The 27101-nt window shown below is 47.2% G+C and overlaps 1 protein-coding gene across 1 annotated transcript; it reads left to right on the top strand.

Moving 5' to 3' along the window:
• LOC144731460 (semaphorin-4D-like) lies at window positions 1-26675 on the top strand. Its single transcript, XM_078612514.1, has 14 exons — window positions 1-455; window positions 10335-10489; window positions 11003-11062; window positions 13015-13110; window positions 14701-14791; window positions 15206-15322; window positions 16433-16575; window positions 18203-18390; window positions 18598-18733; window positions 19579-19801; window positions 20503-20618; window positions 21025-21188; window positions 21894-21940; window positions 22671-26675. The coding sequence occupies exons 1-14, from the start codon at window positions 326-328 to the stop codon at window positions 22931-22933; spliced, it is 1929 nt and encodes a 642-aa protein (XP_078468640.1). The 5' UTR covers window positions 1-325; the 3' UTR covers window positions 22934-26675.
• Window positions 26676-27101: the final 426 nt, after the last annotated feature.

Here is a 27101-nt window from a genome sequence, read left to right as displayed (position 1 = left end):
ATAGCCTGAGTCAATCCACCAAGGTACTGATAAGGGATTGTGCATAATTATAATGATCGAACAATGTTCATCCCATGCCAATCCGTTGGTGTATTTACGCCTTTTTAACACTCAACATCCTGACACTGGCGAGCGGGTCTCAATCATTATTACTCTCTTAAAATGGATGATTCATAATGTATAGAGCGTGGATGAGTAGCGTGGGGCGTTCCTAAACTCGCTTAAGGAAGTGTTCCGACCACTCATCCTCAACTGGTGCTACTGAACACGCAGCGGCGGAAGCAGCAGCAGCAAGACCAACAACAGCTACAAAAGCAGCTGAGAGATGCTGTTCCCGGCAGGACCATTCACCGCCGTGGTGACAACTGCCCTGCTGCTACTGCTGGGCACCTGGCAACAGGTGCGTCTCTCTCAAGCCCTGGATCCCAGCAGCGGACATCCCGACACCGACGAAGGTAACGTGGTCGGGGCGGGTTTGGGGGGGCAGCGAGCCGTCGCTGGGGTGGATCGGGCGTGGCGGCTGCCACGCAAATCCGAGTGTGTTGAAGTGCTGCGAAAAAAGCGAGCAGCGGAGTTTGGTGGCAAATATGTTTGGTGGGGTGGTGCCAGCGGTCGCAGTAGCGGGTCTGGGGGGGGCACAGATAAGACCCACACTGAGCTATCGATACAGCTCTTTTTCAGAAGCAACCTGGCCACACATTATAGCTCAACGGAGTGGCTTATCGAGGGGAAATGTATAGCAGCCAAATCCTCTAAACGCGTGTTTCTAAATGTGGAGGGGAAAACCGGAGGACCCGGAGAAAAATCCACACGACCACGTGGAGAGATATGCAAACTCCAAATATACAGCAGGCGTCAGGGTCGGGATTGAACCCACGACCTGCATACCAGGCGAGGTAGTTAACATCTCGCCTCCGTTACAGCTCTGGGTTTAGGAGGAGCAGGCGGTGGGGTGGGCGGCGGGGCAGATGTCTATGGTGAAACAACTGTCATGTATTAAATATTTTAGTGTTGTAATATAAAGGGGGCAGGGTGCTTTGGTTAGACTCGGCTTCACATGAAGAAATACATTGCGGTTGGATGCTGACTTGGCTAATCGGCTGTGCAAGGTCGATTAGATTGGTAGCGTTTCAAATAGCGATTTAAAGCTTTCGTGACTGCATGGATTCATATTCTTGGTTCTTTCGGTGAAGTCACGTAGAAGGGAAATGATAAAATAATAAAAATTAAACGTAATGAAATAACATTTTCACGACGTTTCGGCCACAACACAAGCAGCCGTCCTCAGGTGAAGAACAGAGCTGTTGGAAAGACAGCTGTCCATTAGGTGTTCATTAGGACGCTGTTTTTCCGACAGTTCTGTTCTTCACCTGAGGACGGCTGCTTGTGTTGTCGCCGAAACGTCGTGAGAATTTTATTTCATCATGTTGTATTTTTATTATTTTATTTCTTCCCTTCTACGTGACTTTACCGAAAGAACCAAGAATATATTTCCAATAGCGGTTATTTATCCATTGACAAACTGAACAATGCCATAAAAATGCGAAAGTTCCCCCTTCGGGTGGAGAGCTGTAAATAAATTAGTGCCGTCAATTGTCATCTTGGGCAGCACCACGACTGTCATGTGAAATACACGACACAGCGTTGGTGTACGGTGATTTTTTTCTGCAATATTTTGCTGTCTTTTCTTGGATTTTCTGTTTGCACTTAGTCACATATTCACTTTAAGATGTTTTTTGTTCATGTTTTTTGTTTGTTTTGGTTGCACCCGATTCAAGAGCCGAATGGCTCACAGGGCTATACCTAATAAATGAACTTGAATGAACTTAAACTTGAACGCAAACAACAATAATAATGCCCTTCGTTTAGAGGTGTGGGATTGCGTTGGCAGCGGTGCAAAGGTACAGACAAACTCAACACGACGCTCCTCAATAACACTGCCCTAAAGAGGAAAAAATGTTTCCAACATTAAACATTTGAGACAATGCCCCCGCTCCCCCGTCCCCTTCATAGCAAAGAGACCGCTTATTTATTGCTCATTTCCTTGCCAAACCCTTTTTAAAGTTCACATTTCCGAAATGACCAAATTGCCTGAGGTGCATCGGATCGTGTCACATCGCAGAAGCTGATTTTGTTGGCCTGGATGGTGTTTAAACTAGTGACCCCCATGCGTATGAGGTTGTTATAGACTGCGAGATGACAGGGTGGGGAGCAGAAGGTAGTGGCGAACAATTGTCGTACTGTAGTATGCCCCGATTGCTAGGCCCCCCCCATTTGTATCAACCCGCACTGAACAATGCGGTGAAGTATGGTCACATACTCTTTGGTTCTTTCGGTAAAGTCACGTAGGAATAAAATGAATCGCGACGTTTCGGGCGCAACACAAGCGTCCGTCATCAGGGAAAGCTTGGTCTGCTGCTGAGGCAGACTGTTTTAAAAGGTTTGAAATGGGTGTAGCCCAAGGGTCATAAAGAAGTGGCGGGGGCTAGTGATGTTAATGTGAGAAATTAGCGTGCAGCTGTAAGATAGGAGGAGAGCGGCCTCCTCGACGAGGGCACGGAAGTGGCTATGTTAATGTGAGAGATTAGCATGATGTTAATGTGAGAGATTAGCATGATGTTAATGTGAGAGATTAGCATGATGTTAATGTGAGAGATTAGCATGATGTTAATGTGAGAGATTAGCATGATGTTAATGTGAGAGATTAGCATGATGTTAATGTGAGAGATTAGCATGATGTTAATGTGAGAGATTAGCATGATGTTAATGTGAGAGATTAGCATGATGTTAACGTGAAAAATTTGCATGTAACTGTAAGATATGAGAGCAGCCTCCTCGACGAGGGAGTGCAACCCAACGGGTGCAATCCAAAGGCATGTGAGCATGAGAGTGCAACCCAAAGGCATGTGAGCATGAGAGTGCAATCCAAAGGCATGAGAGTGCAATGCCAAGGACATGTGAGCATGAGAGATCTAAGATAAGAAAGAGGCATTGAGAGAGAGACACACACAGAGAGTCGGAAATAACAGCTGACATAGGCAGGTAGGATGGAAACATCACAGTCAGTTAAGACTTTACCTGGTTAATAACGTCCTTCCAATGATAGCTCAGTTTGTACCCATCCTATGGGTTGAAGTTGTGTCTGTGTTTATGGTCACATAACCCCACGACCCGCACGCTGTGGGGAGACCATCATCCAGCAGTGGATTGACAAATGGGTGTACATGCATGAGGATAATTTGTGTTAAACTTAGAACCAGAGCATGTTGTTGCTCTAACAGTGAAGCTGGGTTTAACGTGGTATGTTTAATATAGTTTGAAAGAAAAATAAAATAAAATGTTTGCTCAAACGTGACCAAAAAATATACCACATCGTATTGTTTAATAATTCACGTGACACTAATTGGGCCAAAAAAAATACAAGCCTATTTTTATAATATTATACCAATTACTATAATGTCACTGACCCTAATTATCGAGGAAGTGCTGAATTTAATTGGACGCAGTCTACACGGGGGGTTAATGGGTCCGTCAATTGACATTTGATCTCCCAAATTAATCACCTCCCAAACAAAGCAAAATCTAATTTTTACAGAAAATAAGCAGGCTTAATCTACTGATGAAACCACGAAGGTCGAAACTGGCCCAGAGATTGCATTTTCTACTGCCTCGGTGTGCACGACTTGTGCTGTAAAACTCTCCGATGTGTTTTAGGGCCCTACGGTCGCCAACTTCTCCTCATGAATGAATTAAGTTCCTAAATGAGCTCCCAGCCTGTGGAGGGAAACGTCGGACATCGTGCCGAACAGCACGCGGTACGATACAAAAACACGTCGAGAGGGTTTTGCGTGTTTAAACAATTTCTCCTGTATGGCATTTCTCTCGGGGAGCCGGCTGACTGTAATCAGACACCACAAAAAAATGTAAACACAACAAAAAACACCGATTCTAGATTTTAAGTTTTCGTGACTGCAAGGGTCCATACTCTTTGATTTTTTCGGTAAAGTCACGTAGGTAAAAAATTAAATTAAAATAAATTAAATCACGACGTTTCGGAGGCAACACAAGCTTCCGTCTTCAGGTGGCACCGTCACAGCAAAATTTTACCTACGTGACTTTACCGAAAAAAACAAAGAGTAAGAACCACTGAGTTCATAGCCTCATTAAAATACCAAGCGCAGAGCCAGCGTCCACACCGCCCGTTCTACGGAGCCCCCTCCCCGCGGAATCGTAATATTTATTTATCCTGGAGAATTTCGATGAGCTAACTCTGCTCATGCTGGCCCTCTCTTCCATTCTCATACTCCTCGATCTGTCCTCAACTTTTGACACGGTTGACCATCTTACTCTTTTCGCCACTCTCTCTTCTCTTGGTGTCTCCGGCACACCGATGTCCTGGCTGAAGTGCTATCTCTCTCTCTGCCCACCTTTGCGGTCTCATTCCATCATTGCCACTTCACCCCCCCCCAGCCCCCTTCACTGTTGGTGTTCTCCAAGGGTCAGTTCTGGGTCCACTACTTCTTTTCTCTCTCTATATCTCAACACTTTTTTCTCACCACTTGCATCTTTTGCTTTCTTCGCTGAACTTTCCCCATCATTGATGACATCCACGTTTTCTTCTCATTCCCACCCTGTCCCACTACCTCTTTCCCTCTCTTTTTTTTACTATTTCCCCTATTTCCTCAGCCTGCAGCCTTGGCGTTATCTTTGACTCTTCCCTCTCACTCACCGATCACATCTCCGCGACGAACCCGTGCTTGCCGGTTTCATTCGTTCAACATTCGCAAAATCCCACCGCTTATTTCCACTTCTGCTGCAAAACTCCTCATCCAATCCCTTATCCGTACCCGTCTGGACTACTGCAACTCTCTCATGCTCAGTCTCCTCACTTACTCTTTTGCTCCCCTTCAGCAAATCCAAAACAACTCAGCTCGGATCATATTCAACCTTCCCTATCATTCCCATACCTCGACCCTCTTCGCCGCTGCCTGTTCAAATCCCTCACCCTGCTCTATAAATCTCTTCATGGTGTCGCCCCACCATATCTTGCCACGCTTGTATATTTCTATGTCGCCTTCACGCCCTCTACGCTCTCAATCTTCGCTGTCTCTCCTTCTGTTCCTCCGTCTCCTTGAGCTCAATCCACGCTTTCGCTATTTTTATTTTCACCCCCCCCCCCTCCCCTCTACACTGGAACAAAATCCCCCTCCAGATGAAGCAGTCACCTTCGCTCGCTAGTTTCCGCTCCGCACTTCAAAGCTCACTTATTTTCCAGAGCTCACCCCGCGGCCCCCTTAATCTCCGCCTCCTAACCGTCACCGTTATTTCTTTCCCTCTTCGTATTCTCGTTATGTCGCTTTCACTCATTCTCGATTTATTCAATCCATTCATTCATCCTCGTTTACCGCCATCAATTTCACTGTCACCGAATTCACGCTTCACAGAATTGTCCGTTGCTTCCGCTCATATATTTAATTCACCACGTCTCCACCATTAAATCCATATGTGCCATCGTTAATTTTGTGTGAAGGGCCTTGGACAAGGCGCTATATAAATTCCTTGAAGGAAATGTGTCCAGTAGGGGCAGGTCAGTTATGACAACAAACAAAACAAAAACCACGACGGAAGTGCAAATTATAGGACAGGTAAACATATCACTAAAAATAAATAGCTAAAATATAGAAAGTCTACGAGTTAAAATTGCCAATTATCAAGCTTGAGCAAGGCAACAAAACAACAGCAAAAACCTTCCCAGACCACACCACATCCCTCAATAAAAATTGCACATTCAAATTAAACTATCGATACATGGGTAAGAAGCATGATACCTTTCTTGCCAGTATCAAAATATAAGAATTGGTTTTACCCTTTCTGGCAATAAAACAGTTGTGTTAAGATGTGAAAACACCAAACAGAAACCGTTTGCAAGGAATCATGTCACTGCATTAACCGCATATACTTGTGGTGAACACGCACAAGGATTCCGTTTTGTGTTTTAACATCAGTTTAACACGTAGCAGGCTTTCGCGACCAATATTATTCATAATCAACGTTTTTGGGTTAGATCGCGTTATTTATAAATGTGTCGAAACCCTCCACCACTCGACACGGCCAATCAGCAAAAAAGTGTCACGTTGACAAAAGACAAATATGATAATTGTTTTTTTACCCTTCTATCTGGCAACAAAACTGACACCTTTTTTACAAGGAGTCATGTTTGCATAGACCACAATACCTGCAGTCATAATGCAAACAAAACACATAACTCTGATAATGTATGCACCGTCCTTGAAGTTGATTGGTCCACACCCGAGACAGCTTTCCTTAGAGCCTAGTCTCGCATGGGTTGGACCAGATGACGCCAAAAGGCGCACAACTCAAAGACAATGCACCATCAGAGTATGAGAGCTCAGGGTAAGCATTTACACCATTTGAACCTCATTTACCAGTAAAAAATATGATAATTGGTTTTTTTACCCTTCTATCTGGCAACAAAACTGAAACCTTTTTTTTGCATTATGACTGCAGGTATTGTGGTCTATGCAAACATGACTCCTTGTAAAAAAGGTGTCAGTTTTGTTGCCAGATAGAAGGGTAAAAAACCAATTATCATATTTTTTACTGGCAAATGAGGTTCCAATGGTGTAAAAGACAAATAGTTCACTGTTTTAACATCTTAACACAACTGTTTCAGTGCCATAAACTGTCAAAGCTATTATGATATGGGTAAGAATGCTTACTTAACTCATCTTCATCCCCTATGGGACGCAAGGCTACAATGAGCTCTCCATCTTGCCCTGTCCTTGGCTGCATACTGAGCCTCTCCCCATGAGAGGCTCATCTGACCAAGATCTTTGGTGACGGTTCCTCGCCAGGTGGGTTCATCGGCCTCCCCGGTTTTCTTTCTCCCGGAGGCCCTGGCTAAGAATGACAGTCTCAAATCACATTTTCAAACGCAATTGTATCCGGCACTAATCGTGTGCTTTAGAGTAATTTTGAAGGAATATTTACGACGTCTTGGGAGGAAATAAGTTCGTTCCCAAACGTTGGTGCTGCAACGGCAAAGGCTTTTGTCACTTATTCATATTCTTGGGATAGTTAAAAGGAAATTAGATAGACGTCTTAGGTTTCTTGGGTTTGATATTGGGGTGAATGAATTAGCTAAGCACAGGCCAGTCCTCGATTTACGAACGCCCGTACTTACGAACCAGCTTCCATGAAATATTTGTAAAAATAACATTGACTTAATACGTGAACTCACAATTGCAAACTGAACCACGGAACTATTTTGTTCAGAGGAGCGATTCTCTACGAGGTGTAGTGAGTCGGCCTCGTGCACGGAGTGAGTGTTTGCGTGTGTGTGTGCAACTCGGGTTCGATTTTCGCTCCTGGCCAACACCGGCGACGTTTATCTGAATCGGTCCTGGGCTTCCCCTAGGTCGATTCAGCCTCAAATGAGCACTTAGTGTGGTGCGTAAAAACATCGCCACTAGGGAGACAAAGGCGGCCGGGCGTGGTGCTGGCTACCCTCCCCCTCGTGTGCCGTTCTGACCTTCATAGGTGCTCGCTAACAGCACTTGCCCCTACAGTCTGTTAAGGCTATACGAGAGATATGTTTTCTTGGTTGTGCGTCCTCCCGTGTGTGTGTGTCTGTGTGCACTCGCGTGCCCCGTGTGTGTGTGTCTGTGTGCACTCGCGTGCCCCGTGTGTGTGCGCAATTGTGGCGACTTATTGCTCACCTTCCGACGACAAGCTAGCATCAAGGCTCAAGGTAAATGAAAATAAAACTTATTTTTCTATTTATTACTTTATTTAAGGTTTTATTTACTTCACATTATTTTTGACAGTGTCGCATGCAAATGTATAAAATGTCTTGTTAATTATGAGTTTAACAATGTTTACATTTTTTTGAACCACATGGATTTCATAACGCTGACCGTATGAGCATATTAACGTTGGCATTACTGTGTGTTCCGACTGATGAACCGTTCGAGTTACGAACGGGTCTCAGGAACGAATTCGGTTCGTAACCCAAGGACTGCCCGTATAGTGTAGATTTGCTAATAAGACATTTATGGATGAACAGGATCAAGTGTAGCTTTCTTCTTGTATCCAGTAATGTGAGATTAAATTTTATGTAGATGTCGCAATGGTATGGTACACCTAGTGCAAATCGAAGAGTAGAATGATGAAGCGGGTTTAGACTGTTTAGTATTTCACAATTAGCTGATCATTAAGCAGTGTCACAGTAGTCAAAAGGTGGTAGAATGATAGCTTCAACAATTTGCAGGCGCAATCAAATGGAAAATTAATGTTTCCGTATAAAAACCCTATTTTTTTTCCTCTGAGATGTGATCAGTGTGCGTGTTGAGTGTGTTACATTATAACACAGACATTCACACAACACACACGGTTGAACACGTTGGCTTTCGGAATAATAATTGGCTGTGTCGGTGGTGGCAGGTTTAACGACACATTTATATTTACGCGATCGAACCCAAACACCTCTGTTATGGAAAATGCACACGGTAAAGAAATTGTGCTCACGGTCGATTCATTCGCACCTTCCAACAGATGCATCACTCCCAACAGCACTTCTTTTCAACGCGGATAGGAGAATCTCAGTGGCGTCAAATCCCATAGAGCCGGAACATCACCCCCAGTGTTCCTGAAAACAGTCCTCATTAGCTGGTCTGGTGTACAGTAATCGCCGAAAACACGCATACGATGAATCCGCATTGGGCAAGGTTTTACATGTACACTGCCAATAGCACGTGGGTTGCCTCGTGTTGATAAAATCTGCGGTGAAACTGGCAGTCGTGATGGTGGTGCAGACGGGATACAGATGCTGTGTGATACAGGTGCACCATTCGTGGTGTACGTTCAAAATTTCATGCTGGGTTTTTTTTTTTACAAAAGCGTAACGGAAGTATTACAATGTGAGAAAATAATGAAGAAACGTTGGGTCGCTTGTCAAATGCGATCGCCTCAACGATTGTCTTCGTGTCAAACGTCTCCGTGACAGAGGACAGATTCGCAACCGTGATCTGGGGTAGAGGGGAAAAGACCTCTCCCCGAAACCTCCAAAAAGACGAAAGGGGGAGGTCTCAACTTGCCTTCTGCTGACCCCCACTGTCGTCACGCGTAAACAGATTTTGCATGTTTTTTTCCGTGCACGTATTTCCTTGTGCAATTGTCTTTAAAAATAGTAATTTATAGTAACAGAAGTGAGCCGGTTCGTGGCATTAAGTTCTCTTTAAGTAAGTAACATTTTACAGGAAAAGAAAAAACTGTAGATTGCCAATTTCGGTGCAAAGTTTATTTAAAATGCAGAAGCGGTACGATTTCAACATGCAGTGCCGTGGCATATTCAAAAGTATATTCTTACATGAGTTTTTGGGCCGTAACGTGTGTTGTTTGGGATGAGGTCCGATGTTTCACTTAACGTGCTAGAAGTTCAATGCACGGAGGGAAATGTGCCAGATGAACCTGGACACAATGTGGTTTCAGGTCGGGCCAGTCCCACACAGGTTCCACATTGCGTGTCCCCCTTCTCACGTCGTTTCGCAAATATACGTCGTCACTTTACTCTTATTAATACCACCACCACGTGACTTGCATGGCCTCAACCCCACACTCGCGTCGACTGACAGCACCGTCCGTCCTTTCTCGTTATACGTCGCCTCTCACCCTTGGACTCCACCTACCGTGTCCATCGCTTTGATTGACGTCGTTTCGATGTTCGTCGTCGCACCTTTCAGCGAACGCATCACCGACGTAAACCGAGGTATTGCCGTATAAGGAATTTCAACAGGACCTACATATACAACATATTTGTTTCGATTTAAAGCTTTCGTGGCTGCAGGGATTCATCTTCTTGGTTCTTTCGGTAAAGTCACGTAGAAGGAAAATAATAAAATAATAAAAATAAAACATAATAAAATAATTCTCACGACGTTTCGGCCACAACGCAAGCAGCCGTCTTCAGGTGGAGAACAGGTCTGTAGAGAAGACGGCTGCTTGCGTTGTGGCCGAAACGTCGTGAGAATTATTTTATAATGTTGAATTTTTATTATTTTATTATGTTCCTTCTACGTGACTTTACCGAAAGAACCAAGAAGATAAACATATTTGTTGCTATGTTTGATTTTTTTTACGTACTGTATGCTCGATTTTAGACATTTAACGGACATTATTTAATGTTGTCAATAATTAATGTTTGCGCGCGCACCATGTCAGGTAAGTGGTCTGCCGCTTTCGGTCTTTACGCGCGTTACAAACGAAGTTAACTCAAATATCCGCTTGCGTGTGTCTATCCGCTTGCGTGCGCATAGAGTTGCGAAGCTGGGGGGTGGAGCGCTTCCTCAAGCCGGGCCTGGCGGCCTCGGTGCTGCTGCTGGAGCCCGAGCGTGGAGCGCTGTTCGTGGGGGCGCGTGGAGCCGTGCTGCGTCTCACGGCCGCCAACGTCAGCTTGAATCCCAGCCTCGAGGTAACGCAGCGCCACCTGTGACGCATCACACAGCTCCATTCTGTAGCGGCTCCACCCTCCTGTATCGCAGGCTCCACCCTCGCAGCTCCACCCTCCTATATTGCGGCTCCACACACGCCCCACTCAGCCCCACTATCCGCCGACTGCTTATAGGGCAGTGGTTCTTCACCTTTATTGCAGCTTTGCACCCCAGTCCACGTGCCGCACCCCTCCCCAATAACCATTAGCGGGTGACGTCACTCCACATGGGGCAACCACCCGCCCACATGAATAATCATGAGCTGAACAATTTTTCAATTGAATATTTCAGATTTACTGCAATATACACCCGTCCTTGGCAAACAAGCTAGTAATTAATATATGTATTCTAGAAAGATATTTGGTAAAAAAAAAAAATCATCATGCAAATAAAAAATGGTCAAATTTTTTTTTGTAGGCCCTTTAGTTTTCTTAGGCCCTTGCGGGCACTGCATGTTGGATAATACGACCCTGTCCTTTGCCGTGTGCCCACAGATCTCTTGGGATGCTGAAGAATCTTCCAGGGACCTATGTAGCAGTAAAGGCAAGACGGTGGTGAGTCGCTCGCCGACTTTCTACATCCGTTGAGATTCATCCACATGTCTGTACAGAGCTTCCAATGTCCAGGCAAACCCAGGATGCGTTCCCCAATACCAGAGCGTAAATCGAAAGTACTTACTTAAATCGAAGCAAGGAGATGGGATGGTGGATCATCACGTGATACAGAACCTACTACTACTGCTAGGAATAGTACTACTACTAGTCATAGGCACTCGTAGTTGTAGGTAGTATTTAGTAGTTGTAGGTAGTAGCAGGTCCTACCTGCCATAAGGGATTTTGGATCATAACCTGGTACACAACCTAAACAGGAGATGCTCAATAACCCATTGTGCATCCGTACCGTACAACCGTTGGTGTGAAAAGTTGATATTATCGATGCATCAAGATACATTCCCGTGTCTATGATACAATATGTATTCTTATTAATAGTTTATTATATATATATAAAAAAGTAGTTTACACTTGTATGAATAAAGTCGCAATAAAGGCGGCATGTGGAGGGGGGCGATATGAATAGAGGATGTGTAGACACGACAGATACTGCTGCCGAGAGAAACGCAAACGCTTTGGGCGCCACCTACCGCACGAACTACAAACCTATCAAGCCCTCATCAGTGCCCTAGCTTCTAACAGACCAACTCAGACCTTACTGGTCACCCCGTGCCCTTATAAATCTCAACGTTCATCCTACAAAGGCACTATACACGACTCTACTATACACTATATTACTATACACTACACTATACACTGTAGTGTATAGTGTAGTGTATAGTATAGTGTACAGTGTCGTGTATAGTGTAGTCTATAGTGTAGTGTGTAGTGTAGTGTATAGTGTAGTCTATAATGTAGTGTATAGTATAGTATATAGTGTCTTGTATAGTGTAGTGTATAGTGTAGTGTATAGTGTAGTGCCTCCATCGAACCCAATCTGTTCACTTATCGACCATTCCCCTGTTAACGATGGGCTGTTCGAGGTACAGTGAATATTAATTGACGTATAAATCAACAGTGTTTATTTGAATACCATGTGTTAATATTGTTGTTTGCTATCTTTATGTATTCATATCCATTGTTTACATATTATTAGGTATTTTTGGGGCAAAAAAGGAGTAACTTTCGATTGCTTCAGAACGAATTAAGTCTTTGATGTGGAATTCCTAAACTGGCTTAGCGAGCGATTTCGTGGAACCAATTGCCGTCGTTAAGAGGGGTCCTACTGCACGTTATAGCGAAAGTGCGTACCATGGGAGGGCTTTAATCGGGGCATTACTGTAATTCTGTAAAGCATGAAAGGCTATAGCCATTCACGAAACAAACATCTTACACAATGCAGGTAGCATATGGGGTGGAAATGGGCCGGAACGCTGTGGTGGGAGTGACATTTTTAACGGAACTGCGTTAAGGAAGTAACCAGGTGGGAAAAGTCTCTCTCTATATATACACATCCTGTATAGATCTATGTATATATGATTCACACGTGTCTGTCCGTCACGCTTTCGACCTCCCAAACGGTATGCGTGATGAAACGTAACAGAAATTTTACATTGTTTTATTATTTGAAATGACCGTGCTAAAGCAGGGTGAAAAAGTAATGTATTGGTCAGTGCTCTCTATGTATATATGCTGTGAAGAAGTTACATTGTTTGAAACATCACGATTATTGTATTTTTGTTTCTTTAAAGGCCATTGACAAATGTGTTGTGTTTTCTGAATTGCCAGGCCAGTAGCGGCATTTCTGGTTATAGCCAAACCCAAAATCACGGAGAGTGGAGAAGCTTCATCAGCACAGTCATAATAATTACAGAACTCCTATCATGATTAGGGACAACACACAAAATCAACGTGGAAATTACACCACTCACGTTGTTTTTTGACTGTTTGCGTGACGTCACCGTTGACCCACGCCGGTCGGCCTTACCCGGCATGCCGTGCTGGTGTTCCCGCAGGACGAGTGCCACAACCACGTGCGGGCACTGCACCTCAACGGCTCGCACCTGCTGGCCTGTGGCACTGGCGCCTTCAGCCCTGTGTGCGCGCACTTTGTGAGTGAGAACCTCCGGGCACCCCCGTCTGCCTGCGTGCATGCACGGTGCCTACTTACCCACGCAACGGCTGAAAAAACACACTGCTGAGATAATGCTACCAAATATGTATAGCAGCCGTATACTCTGAACGCATGTTTCTAAATGTGGAGGGGGAAACCGGAGGACCCAGAGAAAAAATCACGCGACCATGGGGAGAACATGCAAACTCCAAGTATGCAGGGTCGGGATCGAGCCCACGACCTCCTATATACCAGGCGAGGTAGTTAACATCTCACCACCGGGATGCCCCTTTGAAAATGTATCCATTGCACAAAGCACAAACAGAAAGGCATGTGCGCAAAAATCAAGGCTGCAATTATTATTTATTGGGGAACCTTTTTTTTGCCAAGGGCCATTTGGATATTTATAACATGATTAACGGGCCATACAAAATTATCAACTTAAAAAATTGCCTGTTATATTTGGTTAAACACTTAATTAACTCACCCGGTTGCCTTGGCAGGGCCAGACCAAATGATTTCCCGGGCCTTATACGGCCCGCGAGCCAGACCTTCCCCACCCCTAAACGATGATTTGACTTGTACTCTTTGGTTCTTTCGGTAAAGTCACGTCGGAATAAAATAAATTAAATCACGACGTTTCGGGCGCTACACAAGTGCCCGTCATCAGCTGGGACAACCACAGCAAGAAACAATTGCTGAATTGTTATACTCGATGTTGGAGCTTGCACGTCTCCACTCCCCCTACCCCACACCCCCACCCGTCTCTATCTCTCCTCCCTGGCTCCTCCCCCCTCTCTGTCTCTCCTCCCTGGCTCCTCCCCCCCTCTCTATCTCTCCTCCCTGGCTCCTCCCCCCTCTCTATCTCTCCTCCCTGGCTCCTCCCCCCTCTCTGTCTCTCCTCCCTGGCTCCTCCCCCCTCTCTTACCTATATAGCCTCTTGTTGCAGCAGCCATTTTGCCCACTTCAGCAATCACGATAGCTGTATCAAGTTACTTGATACAGCTATCGTGCTGTGACGGTTCCACCTGAAGACGGAAGCTTGTGTTGCCTCCGAAACGTCGTGATTTTTATTTTAATTTTACTTTTATTAATTTTAATTATTTACTTACGTGACTTTACCGAAAAAACCTAAGAATAAGTCGTGATTTAATTTATTTTCTACCTACGTGACTTTACCGAAAGAACCAAAGAGTACGGATCACTGCAGTCACGAAAACTTCAAATGTAGATTGATTTGACTTGTGGTAATCTGCGGATCTACCTGCAGATCCAGGTTCGGACTGAACTCGCCAATGGCGTACTCTGTTGCTGACCTTGTACATCGAACACCAGCTGTCATGCTCATCGCTTTAGCAGCAGTCAACCCATACGGTTTACCCTGTATTCTTGTACAGAGAGATTGAGTAAAAAACATGTTTTTGTCTATTTGTTTATGTTTCTCCCTTGTGATGGGACATTGTAGGATGAATTTTGAGATTTATAAGGGCACGGGGGTGACCAACATGGTTTGAATTGGTCTGTAATAAGGTAGGGCACAGATAAGGGATTGACAGGGATGCGTGCCCATCACTTTCTCCATTTGCAGGACCCTGACAATGGCACAATGCTCAGCACAGTGGATATGACAAACAAGTTCGTGTACAACCCCGCGAGCCCATGCATCTCCGTGCTCATCAGTGAGTGATACCGAGCCTCCTGACTGCGTGGCAAATTCGGGTTGCCGCTAAAGTTACGCTTTGCCATTGCTCTTGTTTCGTTCAACCTAGTCAGAAAATGTATATGCATGTGCATAAATGTGGCATCCCGGTTGGATGGCACGCGATATTGTTTTGGACTCGTTTCTTGCATGGGCGATAATTACACTCTGCCGTCAAATCCTCGTCCGCGTGATGGCGGGCGGGGGTGATGTCACTCGGCTTCCCGCCCCATGCGTGTAGTGAAAGTACGAGTCACAAAGTGTACGAATCGGGGTCGGTGGCATATGAGCGGGTCCGCATGCTCTGAGCCCTTCCCGTATTTTTCACGTTGTTTGTGTTGTGAGCCTCGTGTCTTGTGCCAAGTACCCGTTTAATGCTGCCCACTCTTTGCAGATAACAGCCTGTACTTGGCGACAAGCAAGGATTTCAAGGCAACGCTAAACAGCATCTTCCGGACAGATGGATCTCATAGAATGTTTGCGACTGAGGGAAGCGCTGCTACTCTCAATGGTAATTGATGAGTTAAACATCGCTTCTCTTTCTAAAAAATGCAGTCCGATATGCCCCCCCCCCCCCCCACTGTTCCCCTCTTGTCTCATGCATATCTCTGTATGGTCTGTGTAATCTTCGAGCTTTGCACATCCATACAGGACAACAGACTCCTGTGCATGGCCAAGTGACCCAGTCGACCCCCAGCGTTCTGACTGATGTCACAAGCAACTCACTTGTCATTAGCCGTGGCTGCTATAAATGTCCACATGATCAGCCACTTCATTGAGCTATCATTTGTGATAGCCAGGTCGTTTTTGAAAAATAAGCTAACAGGTTAGTGGGCTTTACGTGTTAAAATAAAAATAGTAAAAAAAAAATGATTTGCTTACCTTTGCACTCCTATCGTGTTTTAGTACTCGTTGTTGTTGTAACGTTGTGACACACCCCTACTGAACATCTGTGACAAAGAGCGTTATAGCTCATTGGATTCCTCCAGTATTCGAAGGAATATTCCCTTTCGGATATTCTGATTCTCTGGCTCTGCCTGGCCCTGAACCAGAATTCGATTATTTTTTCGTGAGGCCAGTGTGTCTTGGTTCTGGCTTGGCTTGGGGAAACAGCCAGGTGAAAGTCACTCGTCCCACGAGGACCGCACGCTGGCTCGGCCAGGGTGTGCTGGTGGAGAAGGGGTGTGGGCATTAAACCCAGGGCAGGGGGGGGCTCTACCAGAGGTCGCAAACGGGGTTTGATTCCTTACCCGTACCCAGCCGCATCAGGGTCGCAAACGGGTACCCGTACCCTACCCGATACCCGGCTACCCGTACCCAGCTGGGTATCGGGTAGGGTACGGGTACGGATACCCGATTGCGACCTCTGGGATGAAGCCGTGTTGCAGGCGCGGGTGGGTTGATTCTAGGAACTTGAATTGTGAGAAGAGACAAGACGTTGGGAAATGAGTGACAAACGGTGACTCACCAGTGACTCACGGCCTACCCGTACCCGTACCCGGCCGCACCAGGGTCGCAAACGGATACCCGTACCCATACCCGGCCGGGTACGGGTAGCCGGGTATCGGGTAGGGTACGGGTATCGGGTACCCGATTGCGACCTCTGGGCTCTACGTTACAGATCCCACCTTCGTGGCCTCGGAGGTGGTGGAGCCCGGCGATGGAGGGGGCGGCCGCCACGTGTACTTCTTCTTCACCGAGACGGCCATGGAGTACGCCTACATCCTCCAGCCGCGGGTGGCGCGCATCGCTCGCGTCTGCACGGTGGGTTCGGTGGAAACATCTTCGTCGTCGTCCGTCATTTCGTCTTAATTATCCTGCTTCATGTCCATTTGTCGGTGCATTGACTTGTCATTATCAACACAAAAATAAATATCCGTTTCTCCGCGTAAAAAATAAAGGTATTTCTTACACGAACCACGAACCGCACAGCCTTCTGTGAGTGCACATTCTCAGCAGCATTATTGCTAAACAAGCAAACTCTGGAATTGATTTTAAAATGCAGTGTCTCATCGGCAGAGACAAATATGAATGAAAACCGACACGTTAAGTTCAATCTGAGATAAATACTTTCACCGTCGAGCTTAACACCTTTATTTCTCCATTTAAAGTTTTCGAAAATATATTCTCGTGTTGCTATGACAATCCTCTTCAGTTTTGTTCGAGGATTTTGAACGTTTTTAGAGTTAATTCTTGATTGAGGCTTTGGTTTGTGAAAGCTTAGATGACCGCTTTCGATGGCTGCTGTTATGGTACGCCACGGTGACGAGATGTTAACTCCTTCACCTGGCTTGCAGGAGGTCGTGGGTTCGATCCCGAACCTGACGTCTGTTTGTTTGGAGTTTGCGTGTCTCTCCGTGGTCGCGCGTATTTTTCTCCGGGTCCTCCAGATTTTTCCCTCCAGATTTAGAATCAACATCATGCGTTTAAGAGTATTTGGCTACGATAAATGTCCACGCGATAAGCCACTTCGTTGCTTTATCACTTGTGGCCAGGTCGCTTCTGAAAAAGAGCTATATAGCAGAATGGGGCTATCCTGGTAAAATAAAAATAAATGTATAGTTTAGTTTTCACGAAATCAAATTCATTTTCATTATCTACAAAGCCAGGCAAAGGTGTTCATTTGTCTTACCTATAATTTGATGGACAGCATCAATGTCAGCTGATCATCAAGCATGGTCCCACGGAGAGAATGATACAATGTAATAATACAAAATTTAAGTTTATAACTGGCATATCCTGATGTTTGTAAGCGGAATGTTAATTATTTATTTGCATCTTGCACAAAGATACAAGTTCACAAAGGCGGTGGCTTCTCGTCACTACGTAAACAGGCGTGTGTCCTGGCCCCTGGTAAACACCTGCGAATGATAGTTCACGGAAACCGCTATAGAACCGACCCCTACCGTCAGCTGTGAAGCCGTGGCTCGCGCATTCAATATGTGTGACCTCTTTCCAGCCAAAGGTTAAAATCGTTCACTTATTCACTCTGCGTCAGTCCTCGATGATCGATCAATCGAACTTAATCCTCTCCCGTTCCGATGGGTCTGCAAGTTGCAGGGTGGGTGTCCCGTTGACTGCAGAATCTCGGAACGTGCAAGTGGTCCGGCGTTAATTTCATTTAGAGAGGCGCAGCGCCATTATTTTTAAAAACACTTTATTCACCGCAGAGAACTGTAGCGGCACGACCGCATTCTCTGCAATAGCTGGCGCCAAACTGTGCCGCACGCTCTCCTGCGTGGCCTTTTACTTCCGATTCCGTTCCGATGACTTGTTTATTTATACCGGAGAAATCTGAACACGTGCGTCATCGCAATGCGAAAGGGTTTCGTTTACTTCGCTTTGACGGACGGGGAGGTCGCCGTTGGGCTTTGCCACGAGCTGCGTGCAGGACGACAAGGGAGGGCGGCACATTCTGCAGAATAAGTGGACCTCCTTCGTGAAGCTGCAGCTCGAGTGCTCAGTGGCCGACCTGCAGCTGCCATTCAGCATCCTGCACGACGTCTCCACCCTGCGCCCGCCGCACTCCGGGGACAGGCGTGAAGACACGCGCTTCTACGCCCTGCTCGCCATGCAGTGGTGAGCCGCGTTGTGGCGATGTGTCTCCCCCGGTGTCATGACACCCTGGTGCTGCCACCAGGGTCCCTGGACTCGAGTTCCCACTTGCTGAGAGCCGTGGGTCCAGAACCACTGTGCTGACCCCCCCCCCCAGTGTCTCTCCCTGCACTGCCCCTCGCCCCCACTATCTCCTTGCATTTCCCAGCAGCCGTCTCTGTTTCCCTGCAGGGGAGACCTCCCGTACTCTGCCGTCTGCGAGTACACGCTGAGCGACGTGGAGGAGGCCTTCGCTCGGCCGCCTAAACGAATGTTCAAGATCGTGACGGCAGACTCCACCAGTACCGTCACTCTGAGCCCCGGCACGGTAAGCTCGCCGCCACCACCGCCGCGACCTCCCGGCGCGGTGGGGAGCGAGTGGGGGCATCGCTCGCCCCGGCCCAACTCAGCCACGGCTCCCGCGGCGTTAATTACGTTTACGGAATTAGTGACGAAAATATCCATCAACGTTTTGTCGTTGAACCTGCCACCACCCAACACAGAGGTAACGTGACCCACGCACCAACATTTTAAAAAACTAAGAGTGGACCGCAACGTTTGACAGCTTTCGCAGACTGCACGAAGAGAATGGCGATATGAAACGCACGGACTGAGACTCGACAAATTCTACCGGTTGTCATGGATTAAGACCTAGACGCAAATAAAAATGCTGATACTGGTAGGGACCCACTGGTTCCACCAGCCCACAGGGGATTATTGTATCCGTCCGTGGTGCAGGGATGGGCTGGGTGGGGAGGGAGGGGCTGGGTGGGGAGGGTGGGGAGGAGCTGGGTGGGGAGGGGAGGGTGGGGCTGGGTGGGGAGGGGAGAGTGGGGAGGGGCTGGGTGGAGAGGGTGGGGAGGGGCTGGGTGGGGAGGGTGGAGAGGGGCTGGGTGGGGAGGGTGGGGCTGGGTTGGGGGTGGGAGGGGTGGGGCTGGGTGGGGAGGGGCTGGTCACCCCGTGGTGCCCTTATAAAACTCAACGTTTCACCTACTCACGCCGGCTTGTGCCCGCCCTCACAGTCGGCCATATTTGCGGAATACACCACGCCGCCGTTGACCCTGCAGGCCATTGACCGAGCAACCCAACGATCCTACCAGCTCCCTCCGCAGGAGGAATGTGTTTAAATGAGCACTGAAACGACCTCCCCACATGTCCCTCTCCGCGCGGCAGTGCATCACTCCTGAGCTGAGAAATTCCAGCATTAATTCGTCCGAAGACCTCCCGGACGACTACCTGGCGTGGATGCAAAACCACCCGAGGCTGCAGGAGACGCTGCGGCCTCGCGAAGGCCTCCCGCTGCTGCTGAGCCGCAGCCACGCGTACACGAGGGTGGCGGTCGCCACGGCAACCGCGCTGGACAACCGCACGCACCTCGTGCTCTACCTGGGCACGAGTAAGTGCGCCGCCGGCATCGACGTCACGAGCATCGGCGGTGCTCTCGTCGGCAACATCACCGCCACCGTTACCAGCACCGGCATCACTGCCGTCGTAGCGACCATCATCTGCAAAAATCCCCATGGATCATCACCACCTCCACAATTACTACCGTAACCATAGAGCATCGCCATGGATCACCACTACCATCACCAACACTAACACCACTGTCGTCGTCATCATCATCATCACTTCCATCACCAACACCATTAGCACATCACTATCACAGCTATCACCACTGTCACCACTACCATCATTACCACCATGATCATCATCATCATCTACTTCACTATCACCAACATTACCATCACTGCCACCATCACCAACCCTGCCATCATCATCATCATCACCACCTCCACAATTACTACTGTAACCATAGAGCATCGCCATGGATCACCACTACCATCACCATCACTAACACCACTGTCATCATCATCATAACTTCCATCACCAACACCATTAGCACATCACTATCAGAGTTATCACCACTGTCACCACTACCATCACCATCACCTCCTTCACTATCACCAACATTACCATCACCGCCACCATAACCAACCCTGCCATCATCATTATCACCAACTCCACCATCCTCATCACGACCATCACTGCCACCGCCGCCGTGACCCCTCACCGTGCGCGTCTGTGTCGCTGTGCCAGAAAACGGGTCGTTACACAAGGCGGTGCGTGTGGACGGGAAGACTCGCATCGTCTCACAGACGCAGCTCTTCGCTCACAACGAATCCATCCTCAGCATCGTCGTGTCAGCCAGCACGGTACGGCGGGGAACGCGGAGAGAACGGTCCGAGCTCATTGTTACCGTCACGATCATCATTGTTGTTGCCATCATCACGTTCTGTGTTGTCTTGCCGTGTGTACGCATGCATGCACCTGCTGGCGGTGGTGCTGTGTGCTGTGTGTGCTCTGTGTGTACAGGGCACGCTGTACGTGGCAGCCTTGTCGCGTATGGCTGTGCCATGTTCTGTTCTGTGCTGTGTGTGTGTGTGTATCCTGGTGGTAGATCAGTGTGTTGGGACTGCTGTGCATGCTGTGCGTACAGACCATGCTATACGTCGCATCCTTGTTGGGTACGGCTGTGCCGTGTGCGTGCTGTGTATCCTGGCGGGTGGGGGTGAACGTGTTGGTTCTGCTGTGCGCGCTGCGCCCCTGCTGTGCGTACAGGGCATGCTGTACGTGGCGGCCTCCTCGGGCGTGGCCCAGCTGTCTCTGCACGGCTGTGCCATGCACGGGGGCTGTGAGCGCTGCCTCCTGGTCCGAGACCCCTTCTGCGCCTGGGACACATCGCGATCCCTCTGCACGGCCGTGCGAGCAGGGGACTCCCCACGGTGACCCCCCCCCCACCCTTCCCCTGACCACCCCTGTAGGATCAGCCGAGTTTTCGTTCATTAGTTGTGATGTGGCACTGGTGGTTGTGGTGGTGATGGGAGCGGTGGTGTTGGGGGAGGATCAGAAAAACACACCACAGTGAGCAGAGTGCCGGGCAGATACACCACATCGCAGTAACTGAATTCATGACACCGGGGTCTGTAAATTAATTAATCAAAATGAGTTTCTTTAAAGGCAAATTTCTTGAAACCAAGACAGCTGGACTTAAAAATAATTCTCCATTCAAATGTTAACCCCGTGCAATTAAAATAGCGATTCGGTTCATCTGCAATCATGCAACGTGTAGAATGTCTTTAGTTTTCATCTGTGAAAGCCAGGCAGAACAGGAAACATTTGTTTTTACTTTGGACGGCCAGGCGGTCCTTTATGTGGCGAAGTAGGGGTTGGGAGGGTGGGTCGGGAGGGTGGGGCTGGGTGCCCGCCCTTACAGTCGGGCATATTTGTGGAATACACCACGCCGCCGTTGACCCTGGCCATTGACCGAGCAACCCAACGTTCCTACCAGCTCCCTCCGCAGGAATGTGTTATAACTGAATGGGATGGTCGTAGTGTAGTGGTGCTGGTGGTGGTATTTTTGTGGTGTTACAAAGGGAATGCTGCCGAGTGATGCACCAACATTATTGTGAACATTTGTTGTTTTGCAGGAGCCTGCTGCAGAACCTGACGCATGAAGACGCCCAGGCTTGCGGTGGTGAGACCCCAAAATCCCCGCCTTGGGAATGCTAATCAGGGGAAATAAATAGATTCACAGTATATTTCACCCAAATAAATATAATCATTGTAAGTTTAATGTCTTTGATCATCAGCCATTGTCGATTCACTGCTGGATGAAGGCCTCCTCCCTGCACCTTCATCTCCCTCCTCCACATGAACTAATCTCGTAGCTCCATCTCCACGGTGGTGGTCACCTCTCATGCGTCCTCTCCGTTGGATTCCACTCTCCGTCGCCACTCTCTCGGAGGCCATCGCCGCGTCGGGTGATGTCCTGCCCAAGCCCGTTCGCCTTCGTTGCTTCTCATGGTCAACTCGTTCAGAATCAATGCGAATGTTCACTTATACTGCAGGAGGAATCCAATGAGTTGTTGGAAGATTTTTTTTCACGGATGTCCAGAAAGGGGGGCGGGGTCAGCAAGTTACGACAACAGACAATACGAAAATATATAGGCGTGCGAAGTAGCAAAAACGTAAGCAAGTCACTAAACAAATGAATCATGTATATGAGTACAAATTGCATAAGTATATAATTTCCTGCCGGAGACTAAATGCCAGCTTGGGAAAGGCAGAATAACAAAAACAGCATTCACCGATACTGTCCACTGATGAACATCCCAGAGTAATTCATCCTCTGTTGTTCAAAATGTTCAATCTGAAAGCGCGATGTTGACGGGTTTCTCATTCCACTGAACCCTGTCGCTTTGCAGGTGCAGAGGAAGAAGTGACCATCTTGGAGCGGCAGACAGGAAGCACGTGCAACAGCTATCACAAGGAGATGGTGACCGGGTGGATCTTTTTCGTCTTGTCCGCCTTGTCCGCCTTAGTGTTAGGTGTGCTGCTGTGCAGACAGCAGGCGTGCTTTGAGTGCGTTAAGTACGATCGCGCAGAGACGATGAAGACAGTCCCTGACGGTGACTCCAAATGCACGGCGCAGAATGGAAATACGGTGGCCGCGCTGAGCAAACCTTAGCCCGCGCCCAGTGTCCGCCGCCGTCTCTCATCATGCGTGTGACGAGGAGGCTTGAGCTGGTCGAGAAGGGTCTTTATTCTCAACGCCAACTCACACTTCCACTCGTCATCCAAAGCCAACCCCGAATTCTCCAACTCGGTCTCCTTTGTATTCTTGGGTCTTTTGGTAAAGTCACGTAGATAGGTTCAAAGAAAATAACAAAAAATTAAAAAAATAATAAAAAATAAAACTACGGCGTTTCGATCGCATCAAAAGAAGGGGACGAATGCTTGTGTTGCGATCAAAACGTCGTAGTTTTTTTTTTTACCTATCTACGTGACTTTACCGAAAAACCCAAGAATAGGAATTCCTGCAGTCACGAAAGCTTTAAGTCAAGATTCAGTCTCCTCTTATAGCCCGTCTCCCCACTATGCCGTCAATCACCTTCTCGTGTTTTTCCGCCCTTTTACCATCCTTCTCCGCACCAATCCAATCGGAGTGTCCTCCACTCTAGAGCCGGCCCTAGACCTTTGGGGGCCCTAAGCAAAATTTGGTTGGAGGCCCCTTTGATGTATGATTTTTTTCACCCCCGAGCTAGCAGTGACTCTAGGGGGCCCTCTGCTGGCCACGGGGCCCTTTGCAATTGCAAGGGTCGCTTAGTGACTGGGCCGGCTCTGCTCCACTCAATCGTCGGATTGCGTGTCGTGTACGGCAGTGCTTCAGTGACCCCTGACCCTTAACCCGTGGTTGTGCGGTGTTTGTGTGTGACGGTGGCAGACGCCGTGTCACCCTGCGGCAGCGACTGTGGCTGTTCGTACATTTTACGTAAGACGATCGCTCCTGCGGAAAAGTGTGACGCTTTATAAAATTATAATCGGTGTGCACGCTAGGGATACAACGCATCACGTAGTGCTGGCACGATATAATTTGTTGCACATGAGAGAGGGGGGGTGGCGTCTTTATTTTAAAATAAATTGCCCCCTTACCACCTTATATTAAATGTAAACTATACTTCTAGATTTGAATCTTTCGTCACTGCAAGGATTCATACTCTTAGGTTTTTTCGGCAAAGTCACGTAGGTAAAAATAAATAATAATAAATAAATAATGGGAATAATAATAGAAATAAAATAATACATCACGACGTTTCGGAGGTAACACAAGTCTCCGTCATCAGGTGGGACCGTCACAGCTGAATTTACTGTATTAGTACTGTATTAAGTACTGTATTAGTACTGTATTAAGTACTGTATTAATACAGTAAATTTAGCTGTGACGGTCCCACCTGATGACGGAGACTTGTGTTGCCTCCGAAACGTCGTGATTTATTATTATATTTCAATGATTATTAATATCATTTTATTGATTATTTTTTATTTCCGGCGGCCGGCCTACGCCGAGGTGTTTTGTTTATGAACAGGAATTTGTTTTACTTTCACCCCCCAAAGCCCCCCCCCTCTCCTCCTTTTATTGTTGTTGAAATTTTCTCCGATTGACACCGTGGGTGTGCTGCGCCGTCTCGCACGCGGATGGACGTCGGGCTCGCTCACGTAATTCGCAAGCTGCCCCACAAACGTTTGGTCGGCGTCGTGGTCCGAAGTTTCCAAAATCGAAAGCTGCCCGCAAACTCCTCAATTAGGATCATGCGGAGAAATCATCGCCCCCCCTCCCTCCTCCTGCTTACTGGCAGACCAAAGCCGACTTTGATTAATAATATTAACGTGTTTAAGCAAACAGATAGTCCACCGCTGGACTATCTAACTCATTTGAAGGCCAATGTAGACAAATTATCGAGGCTTCACCCCCCGTACGCAAGCGTACGCATTTGGGTTAACCCTCCCGCGCTCCATGCATACGTACTAAATGGATGGCCCCCTCATTGGGACCTTCCCGCTGAGTTCATGAATACAATCTCTGTCATCTACCGCGTTCAATAGATGCACAGTTACAACAAGTTAAACGCTTATGCTGCTCAGAATTTATATTGCTGCTCCAAGGCAAGAATTTCCAGGAGCCCTTTTTGTTGCCACCTTCGAACAAACACGATGCATCTTCTTGGTTTTTTCGGTAAAGTCACGTAGAAGGGAAGTAATAAAATAATAAAAATAAAACATAATAAAATAATTCTCACGACGTTTCGGCTACAACGCAAGCAGCCGTCTTATTTTATTACTTCCCTTCTACGTGACTTTACCGAAAAAACCAAGAAGATGAATTCCTGCAGTCACGAAAGCTTTAAATCGAAATTTAAACACGATGCATATTTATGCTTCGAAACTGGAGGCTTTTTTAAATATTTGTATAGGGTTTTTTTTATACACGTATTTTTTTTAAATATAATCAGTGTATAAAGTGACAATTATTTGCACTTGCATGTGTTTATAATGTCGGTTATATACCTCGAGAATCCTGCATTCTGTCCATTTCAGCACCGTCCTGAGTAGAGAAAAAACTCAATAATGTGAAGAGCCGAAATACACTGTGGTGAAGAGGAGGCCGGTGGGCCCTCCATAAATAACGGTCACGAAGCGGTCACTCAAAGACAGCCGCAGGTTGCCGACTGCTGCTCGAGAGCTCGTTCGAGCTTGAGGCCATTCTGCCAGCAGTGACAGGGCGTGAGCAATTGCAGGGCCGCGCCTTTACGTGGTCGCTGCTCGGACTGTTCGCTAAAAGCTCCTGCCACGAAACCGCCTGTTTGTAGCCATTTGAGGCCTGAACTTTTAGAAGTTAAATTATTCATTTGTGTTGTGTGTTTGTTCCCATGGTAAATGTCCCCATTTGTTTTTGTTATGTTTATTTCATTTCGATATGTTTTCCCTTTAAACTTGTAAATGTTTTCTTGCACGATGAATTGGCTGCTTATTTCTCAGTCGCAATGTCCTGTTTCGCACGGTTAGGCTTTGTATCTGTGTGTATGTTTCAGTAAGGTTTGCAATGTTGATTGATATATGCAGTTAATTATTATTGATCTTGGCCGGGAGACTCTATCCTCCTCTTCCCAAAGAATCGAATACCCCATCATGGGCTTAACCCTTGAGATGCCGTGTCCATAATATCCGGATTACAGATTAACTGTGATTGTGAAATAATGGAGAGAAAAAAATAAAATGATAGTCCATGCCCAGCCACAAATTTAAAGCCCCAGATACGGAGGTACTCGGTCCAGTAACACGCCAGAGAGTTGTGATGTTTGGCAAAATGTGGCAAGTTGAGGAATTACTGTTCACAGAGGAAATTGGGCATTTATCATTTAAAGAGGCAGATGGCAATTCCTGCGCGTAGTTTGGACTGGAGACCTCCGTTTAAAGTACTGGAAAGGAATACTGCTGTTGAGAGCCCGTGCACTCTTTTTGTAAGCCCGAAGAAGGACAGACGTGTTTAACTCCATCTCAGTGAACCTCTTATGCATAATAAAGGTGTTTGGTAAATCTGTCGTAACTCTCCACCACCCGACACAGCCAGTAAGGTTTGTCACGTAAACAAAACGTGTCAATTCGTTACTACCTCAGCCCACCGGTGGCTTTACTCTCCTACACACCGGTGGGCTGAAGTCGTAACTTATTGGCGTGTGTTTGTTTACGTGCGGTGGAGGATTACGACACATCTATACTTACGCGAGCTAACCCAAAAACCTGTATTACGAATAATTATTGGTCGCGAAAGTCTACGTGTTCAGCTGAACCTTTGATATTTCAGTGAACCGAGTTTTCCCTTTGACATTCCATTCATTCAATACGAACGAAAATAAATGTTGCTTCTCTTGCATTCGCGTTGCAAATAATTCTTCAGCGTGCATTTTTGTCTCCTCTCGAACTCGTGAGCGCTGCTGTGCCGATATCGGCCGCGCTTCTTGTCGCCGCCTCGTCTTCCAAAGACGTCCGGAGCACCGCGCACATCTTTTTAAAGAAGTCCCAACGTGGGAGTCGCCGGGTTCCTGGATCGGTTGCCTGCGGTGGTGGAAGCCAGTGGGGGCTCCAAGCGACGTTCGCACGAGACTCGCAGTGCATCGTGGGCTTCAAGGCCACGCTGTGGTTTTAATGGTAACGTCGTATTGAGGTGGCAGGCAATGTTAAAAATCACAAATTCAAAAAGATCCAACAACGGACCCTTAAAAAAATCTTACAGTGACATGTCCAAAGCAATGTATTCTCCCATGCATGTACAGCAAAGGGCAGCTCCTTACTGTGCA

This window comes from Lampetra planeri, chromosome 39, assembly GCF_965212315.1.
Source record: "Lampetra planeri chromosome 39, kcLamPlan1.2.h2, whole genome shotgun sequence".
NCBI classification, from domain to species: domain Eukaryota; kingdom Metazoa; phylum Chordata; class Hyperoartia; order Petromyzontiformes; family Petromyzontidae; genus Lampetra; species Lampetra planeri.
This window is presented reverse-complemented; position numbering and strand designations above follow the sequence as displayed.